This window comes from Thalia democratica, chromosome 6, assembly GCF_965202585.1.
Source record: "Thalia democratica chromosome 6, ktThaDemo2.hap1.1, whole genome shotgun sequence".
Taxonomy (NCBI): domain Eukaryota; kingdom Metazoa; phylum Chordata; class Thaliacea; order Salpida; family Salpidae; genus Thalia; species Thalia democratica.
Genome location: NC_139170.1, coordinates 47,128,889 through 47,144,950, shown reverse-complemented (window position 1 = coordinate 47,144,950; position 16,062 = coordinate 47,128,889). Strand labels below are relative to the sequence as shown.

Below are 16,062 nucleotides of genomic sequence, written 5' to 3'. Positions count from 1 at the left end.
TTAAAATGTTTCAATCATTTAAAATGGAAAATAAATACACAACTTAATTTTTCACTGCTCACTTGAATTTGGACTTTGAGCTTTGTTTGTTTTTAATTGGTTTTATTTGTTTTAAATCTGTAATTTTATAAAATAAACATTATTGTGTGAAGTAAGTGCATTTGAAATATACCTGGCACAATAAAATGAACTCAATTAAACAAATATACACAAATTCTTTTAATAGATTATCATCAGTGTTTACCACTAAAAAATTAGAATTAATTGAAAGTCTTAAACAAAGTGACCCTCAATACCAAACTACAGATTTTAAAATATCAATAGAAGAAGATATGGCACCAGGTGAATTTTATAATAAATAGTTTTTTGTAAATTTTTAATATATTTTTTTTAAATATTTATACATTTGTATATTTGTTCTTTGAAATAAGACTTTTTATCTTTAAAACTACTGTTATTAAGAACTTATATTATTTTTTATTCATGTTGTGTTTGTAACTTTGAAAAAAAGTCTAACATGTTTCAATTCACCATAGAAAATGATAAAGTTCCAACACTACACTAAATATCAAAATAATATAGCTAGTTACAGGTTTATCATCTTTCTAATTAAGTTTGTGTTTTCTATACAAGTGTTTTTGTTTATTTTATCTTCTTTAAAGTTTTAGTAATTTTAGTAAAGTTTAGTCTTTTAATTCAAAAACTGTTAGCTTTTTTACTAGTGTGTCTTTCCACCTGATCATTAAATAGGGTTACCAAAAAATTTGGAAACAATAAAAAACCTTGAATAGTTTTTTACCTTAATATTAATTTTAAATAAAAATAGAACCTTAAAAATGTAATTTTAAAAACCTGGAAGAAGTTTTGAAATTTCAAGAAAGCTTGCCAAAAGCATTTGGCAATCTGTTTAAAGCATTATTTTAAATTCTCTTTTTTCTTAAAGCTCTTACATTTATAATTATCATTTTTAAGGATAAAACCTTTTGAGGCCAGTTGTTACAACTTAGAATGTTTGTGGTATTTCAGGATTTTTTAATATAGTCTAAAACTTTTATTTAAAAATGAGTAGATTAATTTTAATCAAAAATATTAACTTCATAATTTACATATAATATCCTGGTCAATTGATTTACTCAACTTATTTATAAGGTTTTAATCATATTAGTAGTTACAGAAGTTATAAATTTATCATGAAAACTGTATTAAGTTGATTTAGGAAAATAAACTTTTCAATTAAGTATCTAATCTAAAAGTTGATAAAAACTTTCTAAATTTTGTTTTTGTATTTTGAGCTTGAATTGGCTATAAAAATAGTTGCATTATTTTCAGGATAATTCAGGATATTTTGAATTTATTTTTTGAAATCAGGCTGATTTAGAACTTATTTATTCTTTATAAAAAATTCTGGACAGTTTAATTTTTTTATCAAAAATCTAGTGACAATTTTTCTGTAGATTTTAAATAAGATTCATGTAATTTAGTTGAAATACTTTTTTAAGTTATAACCAGCTTTGTTGAAGACTTTAAGTTCTAATAATTTTGGAAAGTTTAAAAAATACTTTTAAAGATTTAAAGAAATTCACGACATTTTTTGGTCACTCAAGAGAGTTTTAATAGCAATCCTGTTATAAAAAATAAAATTAGTCTTATGGTTGATAAAAAATGCAGTTGATAAAAAATCAATAACTGATAGAATGACAAAACCAATTTAAGGTAAAACTTATAATTAATTACATACTTTTTAGTAAAAATTTAAGGTAACAAACTGTAAAATTAAATACCAAAATGAATAATACTGCTATAAAAGTCTGCTTTAGTGTGACCTAATTTTAAGGATGTGTGTTTTGGTAGATTGGGTATAAGTGTTGGATAATAAACATCGTTAACAATTTTTTTAAAGTTATTTTACAGTATTATAGGTTTTTTGTTAATTTTGAATAAGTATATTTGAACTTAAATTAACATGGTTCCCAAAAAACCTGGAATTTGACAATTAAGGCTAAAAATCTGGAATTTGAGAAATTTTGAAATTAGAAAAACCTGGATTTTTGAACAAAATCACTAAAAAAACCTGGAATTTTTAAGAATTTTAATATATTCAGTAGTAAATTTTTGACCTGACACAAAAATGTACCATATAAATTAACTATGTTGTCATTATCAAAAATTATTTTATTAAAAAACCAGGGTTGTCACTTTACCTGGAAACTTGGAATTTGAAAATTTAGGCAAAAAAAAAAAAACCTGGAATTTTAACAATTTTTACATGTTCAGTTGTAAGATTTGGATTTGACTCAAAAAGTCTCATATAAATAAGAAAATTTGTCATCATCAATTTTTTTTAATAAAACATATTTAAAGTAGCTTTACAGTATTTTTTCAATGTTTTTATACTATTTAACACAATTTCTTACCTTAAACTTAACTTTAAACTAAAAATAGACCCAAAAATGTTTACGTTTCAAAACCTGGATAAAATTTGAAAACCTATAGAAAATTTGCAAAAAACATTTGGCAACCCTGAATTAAGTACAACTATTGAAAATAATTCTATGTGTTTTTGAGAAATTTATTGAACTCCCAGTTAAATAATTTTTCTTTCTCAAAACATTGATTAAAGTTTTATAAGCTGCATAATGCATCTGAAAAGTAAAAACTTAATTTAAATCTACAGTATGAACTACTGTTTTAAATACTTAATAACACTGCATAAGCCTTAACCTATAGTTACAACTTAATTAAGTTTAGAATTTAGTTTTAACAGAAAATAAATATTTTATTTTGGTAAGAAGAATGTTTGTTATTTCAATATTAAATTTAGAACAGTAAGTTTTTTTTTTGGCTTAATTAACTTTATAATAGTTTCAACTCTTTTTTATTGTTTGTAAAACTTATATACAAACAACTGCTCAAAAAATCATAGCTTTAAATTATAGATCAGTATATTTTAGGGTTACCACACACTCAAGATAGCTCATGATATTTGAACTTTTTGAAAATCTCAAGATATTTTGAATTTTATTTTTAAACTCAAGCTGAATAAGGATAGTTTTGTTTTTTAAGAAAATCTCAGGGTAGTTGTAGGTTTTTTTCTATAATCTCAGGAAAGATTTTAGTTGAAATTAACTCAACTTAGTTTTAATATTTTGTGTTTTATAACCTAAAGACAAGAACTTGAATTTTATTAATTGAAAAAAAAAACAATATTTAAAAATATTTTAAAAAACTCAAGATGACCCAGGACAGTTTTTTGACTCAAAGAGTGGCAACCGTGACATGCAATGCTTTATACAAATGCTTTCTGTATGAGAAAGTTTTCATTAGTATATACAGGGTTGCCACTTTACCTGGAAACCTTAAAAAACCTGGAATTTGACAATTTAGGCATAAATAACCTGGAAAAACCTTGAATTTTAACAATTTTCAAATGTTAAGTAGTAAAATTTCAATTTGACTTAAAAAATCTATCATATAAATAGAAAATTTGTAATCATCCAAAAAATTTTTTTATTAAAAAACATATTTAAAGTAGCTTTACATTATCTTTTCAATGTTTTTCTACTATTTAACACATTTTTTACCTTAGACTTAACTTTAAACTAAAAATAGACCCAAAAATGTGTAGTTTTAAAAACCTGGAAAATTTTTTTAAAAACAAGTGGCATCCCTGTTTATATAATATATTAATGTAATATATATATAATTTGTTTAATTTGCAGCTGTTCAGACTGTTTGTTAATTAACTTTACACATAAAGTAGTTTTAAGTGTTTAGTTTTGAATTTTTATTTCAAAGTTTGTTCAGCTCACATTTTTAAGCTTAGAGTAGTATTAAGTTTAAGAAAAGCTGTTTAAAATGTCTGGCAGCAGCTCCTACGAAGGTGACTCCGAACTGTCCACTGTTGCACCCTCCAAAATTGACTTGGACACCAGCAACTGTGACAGTTCTGACTCCGTCACGTCTTCCGACAGCAGCTCTCAGAAATCCACTGGGGAAGTCAAGAAAACCCATGACATTCTGACCCTTTTCGACGCCAACACAAAGTCAAAGATAAACAGGCTCTTGAACATGCCCAGGATCATCAGGAACGATCCGTGGGTTGACGACAAAGTCAACTTTGATGACAGTAAGTTTGATAAGCTGAGAAAGAGAAAGCATGCAAAGAGAACCAAATCTTTTCATTCCGACGGAAGCTTCACTTCTGACTGTTTGAACTCAATGAAGTTTAAACCAGTACCCAGGCAGAAAAAAAGTAAGAAAGCAAAGAAGGCTAAAAAACCTTGCTTGATAACAAAAAAAAGCTCAAGTTTTTTTCATCTTGGCAAGCAGGAATCGCCTGAGAGCAAAGATGTGATAATGCCAAATCACGGATTTGATAAATTTACTAGTTAGTATCACATAGTTTATAGTTTACTTTTAACAGTTTTAGTTCTTAAAAAACTAAGTTTGCCAGTTTGATTTTGTTATTAGTCAACAGTAATCATATGAAAGTTTTTTTTTAAGTTTTGCTGATTTTTGTTAGTTAAAGATTAGAGATAAAATTTTAGTTTTTGAGTAATATCTTTTGTCTAAAAAATTTCTCATATCACCTTCAAAATTTTTGTATCAAATAATATCTTTATTTTTTTTCAAATGCTGCAAGAGTTTTGCAAGTAAAAATAATGCTTTGCTAATTATTTGAAATATTTTTAAATTGTGTTTCAAAGTAAGTATATTTGTATCTACTCAGAATGACCAAAACAATATTCTTATTTTAGAAAGTTATTAATTTTGTTTGAAAGAATGTATAGAAACTAAAAAGTGTATATTTCTTAAATGTAACCTATAACATACAATGAACAATTCAGAACAAGCTATAAATTGAAAATAAGAAAACAATTTGCTTAATCCAGGTCAAAAAAACCACGACAAGGCGCTGAGGGAGCTGAGGAAGAAGGACAGGGAAGAAAGGTCGAAGCTGACTCTTTTCAGCCAGCCCGCGCAGATGCTGAAACATTTCGTGTTGCAGTGCAAGTACCTGCTTGTGTGTTATGCAAAAAAGTTTGTTTTTATTTTGATAGAAAAGAGTAAAAAAATTTTGAGCGGACAGCATAAATTACCTATAGTCTTATAAAAACTTTGTAAGTTTTTAAGAAGAAAAAATAAGTTTTCGTTTTAATGTTATGCTTGTTCTCACGCCACTTGAAATTGTATAGGAAATATGCAAATTTATATGTTGTTTAAATTGTTATTAGTTTTTGAATTATTAAGTAGATAAAGTTTCTCATGATTAAGCAAATTATTGTAAAATTGTAAGTTTCTATTATAAAAGATAAATAAGCAGTAAGTCTTGTAATGTGTTTACTAAACAAATTTAGTTTTAGACTCATCAAATAATATAATACAAAGTTTTATGCTATGATTATTTAAAATTTAAATGAAAATTAATAAGAATAAATTATTTAAAAAAGCTAAACTTCATTTTTCACCCAGGTTCATAACTCTTAAATCGATTGGTAGTTTGCTTGGAGTTTCCACTATTCTGTATACGTTCTACCTATTTCTAAGTGATGAGCATAAACAGGTAGTTTATTTACAGCAGTTTTTAGTTTTATTCTAGTTTTCGCAAAAGATTATTTTGTGCTAAAGTATTGGCATTGTTTATTTTATTTTGGAATTGAAACTTTCTGTAATTGTTTTTGAGCTTAAACTTAATTGTTTTAATAAATATATGCCAATGTTTCTACTACTAGTTTTATAAATAAATCTTTAATCTTGTTCAACACCCTGCTTTACAAGATATTAATTGCATTCAGTTTCACATTTTACCTTTTCAAAGCCAGAGACCATCCTTCAGTCAAAAACACTTCTTTTTTAAATCAATTTTTTTTAATATGTTTTGGTTTTAAGAAAACAAATAAAGAGATCTCAACTACCAGAGGACAAATAACGAATTTATTCTTTCACTCTATTTGAACAAGATTTACTTGAGCATTGACGATGTCTCAGTTTGCATAATAAGTTCTTGAAAGAGCAAAATGTTTTTTCAGGTCGTCCAAGCGTTCAGGATTAGGCTCGTCGACTACTACAGCTACTGGCACGTGCTGGGCGTCCTCTCCTCGGTGGGCCTCGGCTGCGGCCTGCACACCTTCCTCCTCTACCTCGGCCCCCACATCGGCAGGGTGACCATTGCCGCGTACGAGTGCAACTCCGTCGACTTCCTCGAGCCCAACTACTCCCTGCTCGGCGAGTTGGTTTTCTTTTGTATATGTAAAAAATAGGTTGATTACAAAGAAAAAAGTGTTTGAATTTGAAATTCTAAAGCATGGGTCGGCAAACTGCGGTCCGCATTATAGTTTTTTTTCAACTAGTTTAATATATTAATATTCTCAAAAAACAAATTAAGTTTTGGTGTTATCTTTATAGTATAATATAGTGCCTAAATTTTTTGTTTCAGTAAAATTAATTTTAAATATGTTTTTTAAGCACATAAGAAACGTTCTTTTTTTTTTTTGACCTGCCGACCCCTGTTCTAAAGTGACATGCTTGAGATTTCTGTTTTTTTTATTCATTTAATGCATTTTATATGTAACGACTAAGTGCACCTTCAATGATGGGTTAGTTTAATTGGTTGAAAATACTTTTGAAATTACTTATTTCAAAAATAAGTGTTTCGTTTTTTAATTACGAAATGGGTTTTAAAACTAAATAAGAGATACTATCCATTAGTTCTGATAGACTTATATTTTTAGCAACTTTGTTCAATTGAACTGTAGATGCTAAGTTGGTCCAGTATTTCTTAAACGACGACTAAGTTGAGTTTGGTTTGATAGTAAAAAAAATTTTGACACTTGACTATGAAAAAAGTTCTAATAATTTTTTGATAGTTTAGTAAGGTTTAGTTTAGTCAGTTGAATTTATCTAAAAGCTTGTTCTATTTAGTTCTAGATGCAAAGTTAATTTAGAATTTACTACTGTCTTACTATTTAATGTAATTAGTCTTTACCTGTCTATAAAAACTATAACCTTGACTTCTTAAACGTCTGTTTAATTTAAAATTTGAATTAATGGTAAAAAGTCTGTTTTTCTACTTTACAAAAGTTTCAATGTTCAAATAAAAACTTTTTGAAAACTTAACTACAAATAATAACTGATAATTGTTTGCTACCTGAATATTTTCACCAAAGTAATAATTAAAACTTAGTTTTTTTTCCTCAAGTCAATGATTTTTTCTTGGCATTAATATAAGTAAAAGACGATCCACCTTATAAAAAGATACAATCGAGCTTAAAAAAGCTTTGATAAATAAACTTTTTTTTGTTGTACTATAAATTGACTTAAGTAGTAGAACATCAATTGAAAAAATGCATTGTTTTTTTTATTATACTTTTTATACTTAAACTACTGTTAATAAATTTTAACTATCAACATTTAATTTCTATTCATAAAATGTGCTATATAGTTTTATCATAAATAATAAAAATCAGGATAACCTGCCCAGCAAATGTGGTGAAGGGGGCGGCAGTTACCATCGGAATAACCCAAATTGTCCGAAAAGTTATTTTGGAAGCAATGTTGTGGGTTGGTATATGTTTTAATTTGTTTGAATTTTACTCTATTAGTTGATCTTAACTTTTTTGTAGCGTGCATTCGGCTGTTTAAATTTGAAAACATAGTGATAATGGTTTGAAAATTTAATTTTCTCAATACTTGTACACATTTTCTTTTACATGTTATAGTTTTGTTTATGTTAAAAACTCCTGAGTTGTAGGCATTTTCCAAGCTTTTCGAATTTTTTCAAAGTCACAATTAAAAAAGCAGTTGCTTTGTACGAATAAAACTTACACACGTGTATAAACCTCACAAAATAAAATAATAACTACACACACGAAGCGGGCGGTAGAGGAATCAGTATATGTAGTAAATGACCTCTTGTAACTATCATTATGTTTTTGTTTTGAGTATGATAATGTCATGACAGTCGCAGTTTCATTTCAACAAGTATCCCTTAAAAAGAAGTTGTAAACCTTGAAACAAGAAAAGAATTTCACACCTTAGGAGCGGTCACAGCAGTTGATAATAAATAGCATTTTTAATACTTGAGTTATTTATTAATTTAATTAATATCAATATTTAAATAGTTATTAAAACAGTATCTGAGAATAATTTCAGCAATAAAAAATTTTATCATTCAGGGATCGGGTACCGCAGTGGGGGAACTCCCCCCGTACTTCCTCGCCCGCCAGGCCATGATGTCGGGGGTGGACCCGGACGACGAGGACTACGAGGAAGCCATTTTGGACGCTCAGGAGGGCGAGGGGGACGACAGGAGTTTGATGGGCAAGGGGAAGTCCCTGATGAAGAACATGGTGACGAAAATGGGGTTCGTCGGGATCATGATCGCCGCTTCCGTGAGTGGATTTTTTATTTTATTTTTATTTTAATTGTATTTAAATTATATTTTTATTGATTATTGGATTTAAATTTGATTTTGTTTAGTTGTTTATTTCAATTGTATTTATGTTATATTTTTATTTAACTAAACATTTTGATTTGTTATTATCTATTTTCTTGATTACTGCTTCAGTGGGTTTATATTGTTTTTCGCTATATGTATTTTAAGTTAAATACTTTTATTGCCAATTAGTGTAATTTTTTTTTACTGTTTTATTCTGCTAAAATTCTAAGTTATATATGTTATTCTTTATCTTGCGATATTTTACATAGTATTTATTTTATGATCCCTTATTCTTTGCATGCTTTTAGATATTATAAAGTTTAATATATTGTTCAGTTTATTCAATTGTAAAACTAATACAAGTAACATTAAGAAAATTAGTCACTTGGTAAATTTGTTGTTTTTAGTAATAGCTTAATGACTGCTTAATAATATCTGACGTATTTTTAAACTCGCCACAGTTAGTTTTGTAGTAATGACAACATTAAAATAAAGTTATTTATATATTCTGATACAATAAACGTTTGTAAACTGCATTGATCATTATTTTTGTTGTTTGACTTACTATTTTAATTTTTAAACAGACAATACAAACTAATTTGTGGCAACATTCTGATACTTTCTAGATAATTAGGCTTAAGTGCAAAACAACTATTCATTAAGTATTTACATAGATAGTAGTTAAACTGCAGTACAATTAAAACGTAATATTTAACATCTATATAAAGATGTAAAGTTTTTTGTAACCATGTGAGCCTATTTATTATTGGCAGTTATATATATTTCTTCAACAAAGTGCGACTGGTTTATAAATCTTAATTCAGCACAGCATTGAAACTGATAAAAGTCTCAGTACTTCAAGCTTCAGTAGAAATGAACCAAAATTTCTTCAAGTACCCAACCAAAACAATAATTTAAAAAACAAAATTTTATCTTAAGAAAGGTAGCTTTTTAAATGAAAAAAATTTTCAACAGATTCCAAACCCGTTGTTCGATTTGGCGGGAATCACTTGCGGCCACTTTCTTGTGCCATTCTGGACTTTTTTCGGCGCGACGCTGATAGGCAAGGCTGTCTTCAAAGTGCTCATTCAGGTAGTTATTTATAAAATGAGTAATGTAATGAAGATAAGTGCCCATGCAGGTGTTTAAATTGTTTATGAAGTTTATAAAACAAAAATAAAATGCTCTTACAAGCAGTTATTTATCTTATGTTATTACAAAACAGTGTAAATAAAGTGCTGATTCATATAGTATTAGTATATTTATGGCAAAAATGAAATGCGAGTTGTTAATTCAATCACAGGTTTTATCGGTCATCCTCATATTCAACAAGCAGTACATGGACGTTATGATCGGTTGGATCGGGTTCGTAAAAACATTGTTATTCAATTGATAGTTGCAGGGTTTTTTCATAAAAAAGTTTTCGATTGTTTACAGGGTGTTTTGTAGAACGGTTTCGATTTATTAAACTGCAATAATCGAACTTATTTGTCAAAGTGCCTTCAGCATGCACGTTAAAGAAACATGTTTATGCTATCAAGTTTGTTTTGTACAAGTTCTCAATCAACTTCTAAAAACTAAACTGTTTCAGTATTGACAATTTAAGCTAAAACAACCTGGAAAAACCTGGAATTTGAGAAATTTTGAAAAAAAACCTGGAAAAACCTGGAATTTTTAATAATTATATTACAACATTACGAACATGTCTTTAAATTTTGTTTTATCAACTGTTTGCATGCAGTTTGGTTCCGGTGATCGGGCAGGCACTTCAGGCCTCGTTCAGCAACTTCTTGGAAAACCAGAGGAACAAGTTCCATAGGGAGCCCGGGACGCTGGTTGTTGAAGAGGTGAGTGAAAAAAACGTCTTTAAACATTGTTTAATTGATCAATAGTTTTTTAATAGTTTTTCTATCTTGAACGTCTTTAAGGTTGGTAACTTTGAAGTTAAGTAGTTTTGAAACTTTTAAAAAGCTGTTGTATGAATATTTGTTTTCGTTTGATAATATAATAGCAATGGTTAAGACGATCGTTTCCTATTAGAGATATAAAACCCCACATACATATCGACCAGAACTTTTTATAAAATCTTTAATATATATATCTATATCTTTCACACTGAGCCCATCTAAGGGCTTTATTAATAAAAAGGTTTATTTCAAGATTTTTTAACTTTCATTTGTGTGTTTTGTTTTGTGCTTTATTTTGAACTTATTTTGAAGCTGATGAGTGCATAGGCACAAAACTCGAGTCCTTTAAGTTTTACATCTTGAAATAAACCTTTATGTATATATATATATATATATTTATTTATTTAATTATATAAAAACTATAATTCATACAGCTGTTTCACACATTGAAATGTAAAATTTCATGTGATCTTCAGTGAGTTGTAGTTTATTATAAAAGTGAACAGAAATTTCGATTTTAGAATTTTTTATAGTAATTATGACGTAGTAATGGTACAGTTTATTGTACGATTAGTTGAATTTGAAATACGCTGTAAATATTATTCTATGCTTTTTAGGAAAGTTTAAAAAGATTATTTTGGAAAAATGTTTTAAGCTATTAGAAAAATTTTTTAAGCTGTTGCAAAAAATGTTATAAAATGCTATAAAATACTCGTGTTTGCCGCTTCGATTTTATTTTGTTTTAATATTTAGTTGGTTTTAATTTTGTTAAAAAAGTATTTTTGATAATGGATGCATATGTTTTGTCTTTCGCTTTTCTTGTTTAGTGTTACGTTCTTATCTGATTTTTCGATTTCTATTTTTTCTAAGTTACAAAGTTTGCAGCCGAATTTAGTATTGAATTTTAATTTTGTTCTGTTTAATATTTCCCATTTAATTTTGTAGTCTGTATTGTTATCTTTTAAGTTCCATATGTAATTCGCTAGTTCTGTTGTGTGTCTTTTGTTAATATTGTTGAATGATGATTTGTGGTTTCTGTATCTTTGTTTAAAGGTATTTCCTGTCGACCCTATATACTGCTTTGTTGTTTTGTTTGATGTTACTGTTGCTTTATAAATTATATTTGACACTAGGCATTCGTTATTTAAAGGGCAAGGTTCTTTACGGCAATTACAAAGTTTATCTTTTATGGTGCTTTTATCGTCTATATCGCTTTTGTTTAATATTTTGTTGTTGTGAGCTATTATTTTACTTCTGAAATTATTTGTGCAACTGTAAGATATTTTGATTGTGTTTCGGTTGAATATTTTATGGAATGGGTGGTTTTCGTCAAATGATGTAGTAATCAGGTTTAAGAATTGTTTGCCTATTTTTGAACTTATATTTAGACTGAATGGTGGGTTGAAATATATTATGTCTCTTATTCTTTGTTTTTTATTTCTTTCTGGTAAAGTGTTCTTATTGTATTTTAAGGTGTTTTTATAATTGGCCGAATTTAATGCTTTTTGGTATTCATTTTTTACATTGTTGAAGGATTCTTCGTTATTAGATAGTTTTATTAGTCTTCTGTTTATTGTTTCGGGTAATTCAACTAATCGTACAATAAACTGTACCATTACTACGTCATAATTACTATAAAAAATTCTAAAATCGAAATTTCTGTTCACTTTTATAATAAACTACAACTTACTGAAGATCACATGAAATTTTACATTTCAATGTGTGAAACAGCTGTATGAATTATAGTTTTTATATAATTAAATAAATAAATATTAAGCTCCAATTTGATTTGTCGAGCACTATCGATCAGAACTTTGTATAAAACCTTTAATATATATATATATATATATATATATATATATATATATATACATAAAGGTTTATTTCAAGATATATATATATTGTGTATATATATATCAGGGTTGCCACTCGGTCAGGAAAATTCAGGAAAAATTAAAAAAAATCACAAAAGTCAGGAAAAAATGGGGTGTTTTGGAAAAAAGTCAGGAAATTTGATAAAATTTAAAAAAGAAAGTCAGATTTTGTCAGTTTAAATTTACAAAATTCCTTGTTTTCCAAAGCCTTCAAATGGTAAAAATTAATTAAAAGACCTTTAAAGTCAGAAAAAAATTCTAAAATTTTCCTAGAAATTTACAAAAATATTTAATTTTATTTCCAATGCATTCATCTGGTATAAATTAGAAAAATATCCTTCAAAAACAACAATAATTTTCTATTAACATATTAAACAAGTACCCTGCTTGAACAAGCAGATTTTGTAAGATTTTTAGTATTGATGGTCTTTAGCAAGGACACTTCCATAGTGAAACTGTGGTATATACACAAAAGTTTTTCTAGCATAATTTTAGAATCAAAGTGTTTTAAGTAAATAATTGAATTCTTTATAACTAAGCAGTTAGTTTAGTATTTTATGTAACAAGTTAATCTGTATACTTTACATCTTTATATTTTTGAAAAATATATAGATGACAAAGTTCCTTATATGTCGTTAGTTTATCTAGATACATTCATGCTAGTAAATGCTAACAATTTGTTTTTTTTTCAGACAAGCTGTGTTTTTAAGGTAATAATACAAGTATTTTGCTGATAGAGCTGTTTATTACAAACATCAATCATACACAGATGGTTTAAGTGATGTACTGGAAGTTTGATGATAGAATTCAGCAAAAAACTGTTGTTTTTAACCTGTATTAAAATTAGATTGAAAGCTTTATATAGTTTCAAGTTTTAGATTATGTATTTTAGATTAAGTTTAATTTAAGAGTTTGATTTATAAAAGTCAGGAAAATTTTGGTAAAAAGTCAGGAAAATGTCAGGAAAAGTCAGGAAATTTTTCTCAGCTAGATGAGTGGCAACCATGATATATAGAATTAAGTTATTTAACTTGATAAATTAAATTTTTCACACTGAGCCCACCTTGAGGGCTTTATTATTAAAAAAGTTTGCATCTTTAAATAAACTTATATATATATATATATATATATACAACTATTAATTTTTATATACACAATTATTTATTAAATTTCACAGTCGAGTTCCGTACTGAAGTGGGGATACGACATGTTGGTGACGGTGATGATCGGGTACTTCATGATATCCATCGCCAACACCATGGCACAGAACAGCATGGCTCGGGAACAGAAGGCCATCAGGGAAAAGAAGATGGACACGAGGAGCAAGTGATTTGAAAAAATAGTTTTTGTATACCAAAACTAGTAGTCGTTATTTTAGCTCAGTTAATAAAAAGAATATGTTAATTTTTCGAGTTCATTATGTGCTGTATAGGTTTTTTACAGTTAAGGCAAGTAATAAAATCGAACATCATTTGAAAAAGTGTTTGCGTATGGTATTTTAAATTCTCGTTGTAACTGTTATTTTTTGTATTTGTCTAAAATTAAAGAGAAAAATTTTATATAAGTTTTCGAGTACATTATGGCTTAAAATATTTTTTTTAATTTAGAATGGCAGCTTTGTTATTCTTTAATTCTTATTTTATACCTGATACTTGTGTTCTTGTATCTTTATTGATTAACAATATATATTTAAGTTGAAAATACTTGATTACATAAAACTAACTAATACGTTTACTTCAAGCACATACTTAAAATGTGTTTGAAAGTTTGAATTTTTAAAATAGATATGTGTTTTTATAGTAAAAGTTAAATATTACGAGTTAAAATGTTTTAAATTTAAAAAGAAATGTTTTTTTAACAACTTTTTTTTACATTCTTGTTTTGATGCCATATATATTTTACTTTGCTTTGCCTTGAGTTCTTTTTATTTTTCCATTGAATGACTGTTCTACCTTTTAGGCTTTTATAAAAAAATATTTTTGCAACAGTAATTTTAAAGAAATTACCAAATAATTTAATGACCATTTATTTTACTGAGTATTCTTATCAAAACAATTTAAAATAGCATTCGAGAAGAATTAAATAAGTAAAAAAACATTAAAAACTTTCTAATTTAACTGTAATTAATAGAAATGTCAATAACTAATGTGCAATTATTGCAAATTGTGATATTTAATAAATTTTAGCGCTATTTTAAAATAAATTTTATTTTTGTACAATTAAAATTTAAATTGTGTAAAAAAAAACCTAAGTGATAAGCATTCTCAAAAAAAAAACTTTTGTTATCAATTTTCCTTTAATTTTTTTAGTAAAAACTTTTTTTTAATCATAAAGTATGTAGTTAAGTATTTGAAGATAGTAATTACTAACATGCAACATTGTCACCTGCTTATACAAGTGACACATACAAATTTGACACTAAGTCAAACATAAAGTAATCACTATTGCAGCAATTAAACAACAAATTGTGCAAAACTTTTTTAAATAAAATAACTTGTCAAATATACAGTAGACTACCACTTAAGTAAGCAAATTGAACCCGACCAAAAAGTGCGTACTTAGCACGGGTAGTGCGCACTTTTTGACGACACAGTATAATATGAAATTTAGTTGTTTGTTTTCTTTCTCACAACTGGCCACCAAATAATTAAGCCAAATAAACAAGTCTTTTTATTTTAAATAACATTTAATACATAATTCTAATCTGTAAAATTTTTTGATAGATTTTAAAATGATTTATTTTTCCTATGAAAAGTTTCTACATAATTAATACATACATTTAATATAGAAAGTTAATGTCGGTCAATGATATAAAAAAGAATATTAATCCATATTTTCTGTTTATATTTTTATTTTGACTTTATAAAATTTGTAACTAGTTGTTTTGGTTAACTAGTTTTATATTATGTCACATTAAAATTAGCCTTTCTTTTGCAGATATTCTGAAAGTTTTTGAATAAAAAAAATTTAGAGAATTTTAGAAAATGTATGGAAAGCGTCAGGAAATGACTCTATGCAACAAGTCTAAGGATAAAGGTAAATTTGCACCACCAAAGCCAACATATGTCTCCTGTGATAATATGAGGGAACTTCTTAAGATTTTCAATACTGAAATGAGAATGGATTCTCGATTTTGTCTTCCTGGATAAGTGCGTACTTAAGGCGGTGTGCGTACCAAAAAAAGTGCGTACTTAAGCGGTAGTCTACTGTATTGGCAAACAAAGTTTCAAGTAATCTTGCCACTATGTCTTATAATTGAAAAAGTTAATTCTTTGAAAACGTATTAAACACACTCGACTAATATTATTACGGTAAGCATCAATTCATCTCATAGCATGATACATGTATATTTAAGCTCAAAGTTTAATATTTTCTGAATATTGTTAGTTTTGATCAAAGAGCACCTATCTCATTTTAATTCTTGCACACCAACCGTTCAATAAATAAAACTACAGAGTTTGTTAAAACATTGTATAAGTTATAAAACGTTTAACTATTTAATTAATGTAAAGAATCTAAACGTTCCAACACATGTAGATGAAAACTAATTTTTGTTTTCTATTATAATATTTGGTAAACAGTTTTTAAAACCTAAGTTAGTTTAAGTAGATTTGACTGAGTCTGAAACTTTAGTCATCTATAAGTTTTCAAAAACTGTACAAAATGTTGAACCAATACAACTTATTTTAGATAATATCCATTTAACAAGCTGATATCGGTCGAAAATTGCTACTCTTAAAAAATGTTTAGTAACTTGTAAAACTGTATATAGACCTAGCCTTACAAAATAAACCTTTAAACACATAGGTAGGTATGCTAAGAATTCAGCCCTACAACGTTCTAT

The 16,062-nt window shown here is 27.2% G+C and overlaps 1 protein-coding gene across 1 annotated transcript; it reads left to right on the top strand.

Annotated features, from left to right (window-relative positions):
- Positions 1–230: 230 nt before the first annotated feature.
- Positions 231–14,223, top strand: LOC145839535 (vacuole membrane protein 1-like). The gene is made up of 10 exons (XM_082947135.1): positions 231–342; positions 4,893–5,040; positions 5,473–5,563; positions 6,030–6,229; positions 7,467–7,560; positions 8,175–8,390; positions 9,413–9,529; positions 9,741–9,802; positions 10,179–10,284; positions 13,396–14,223. Exons 1-10 carry the CDS (start codon positions 333–335, stop codon positions 13,546–13,548), a joined length of 1,197 nt encoding a protein of 398 aa, XP_082803261.1. The 5' UTR covers positions 231–332; the 3' UTR covers positions 13,549–14,223.
- The last annotated feature ends 1,839 nt before the right edge of the window (positions 14,224–16,062 follow it).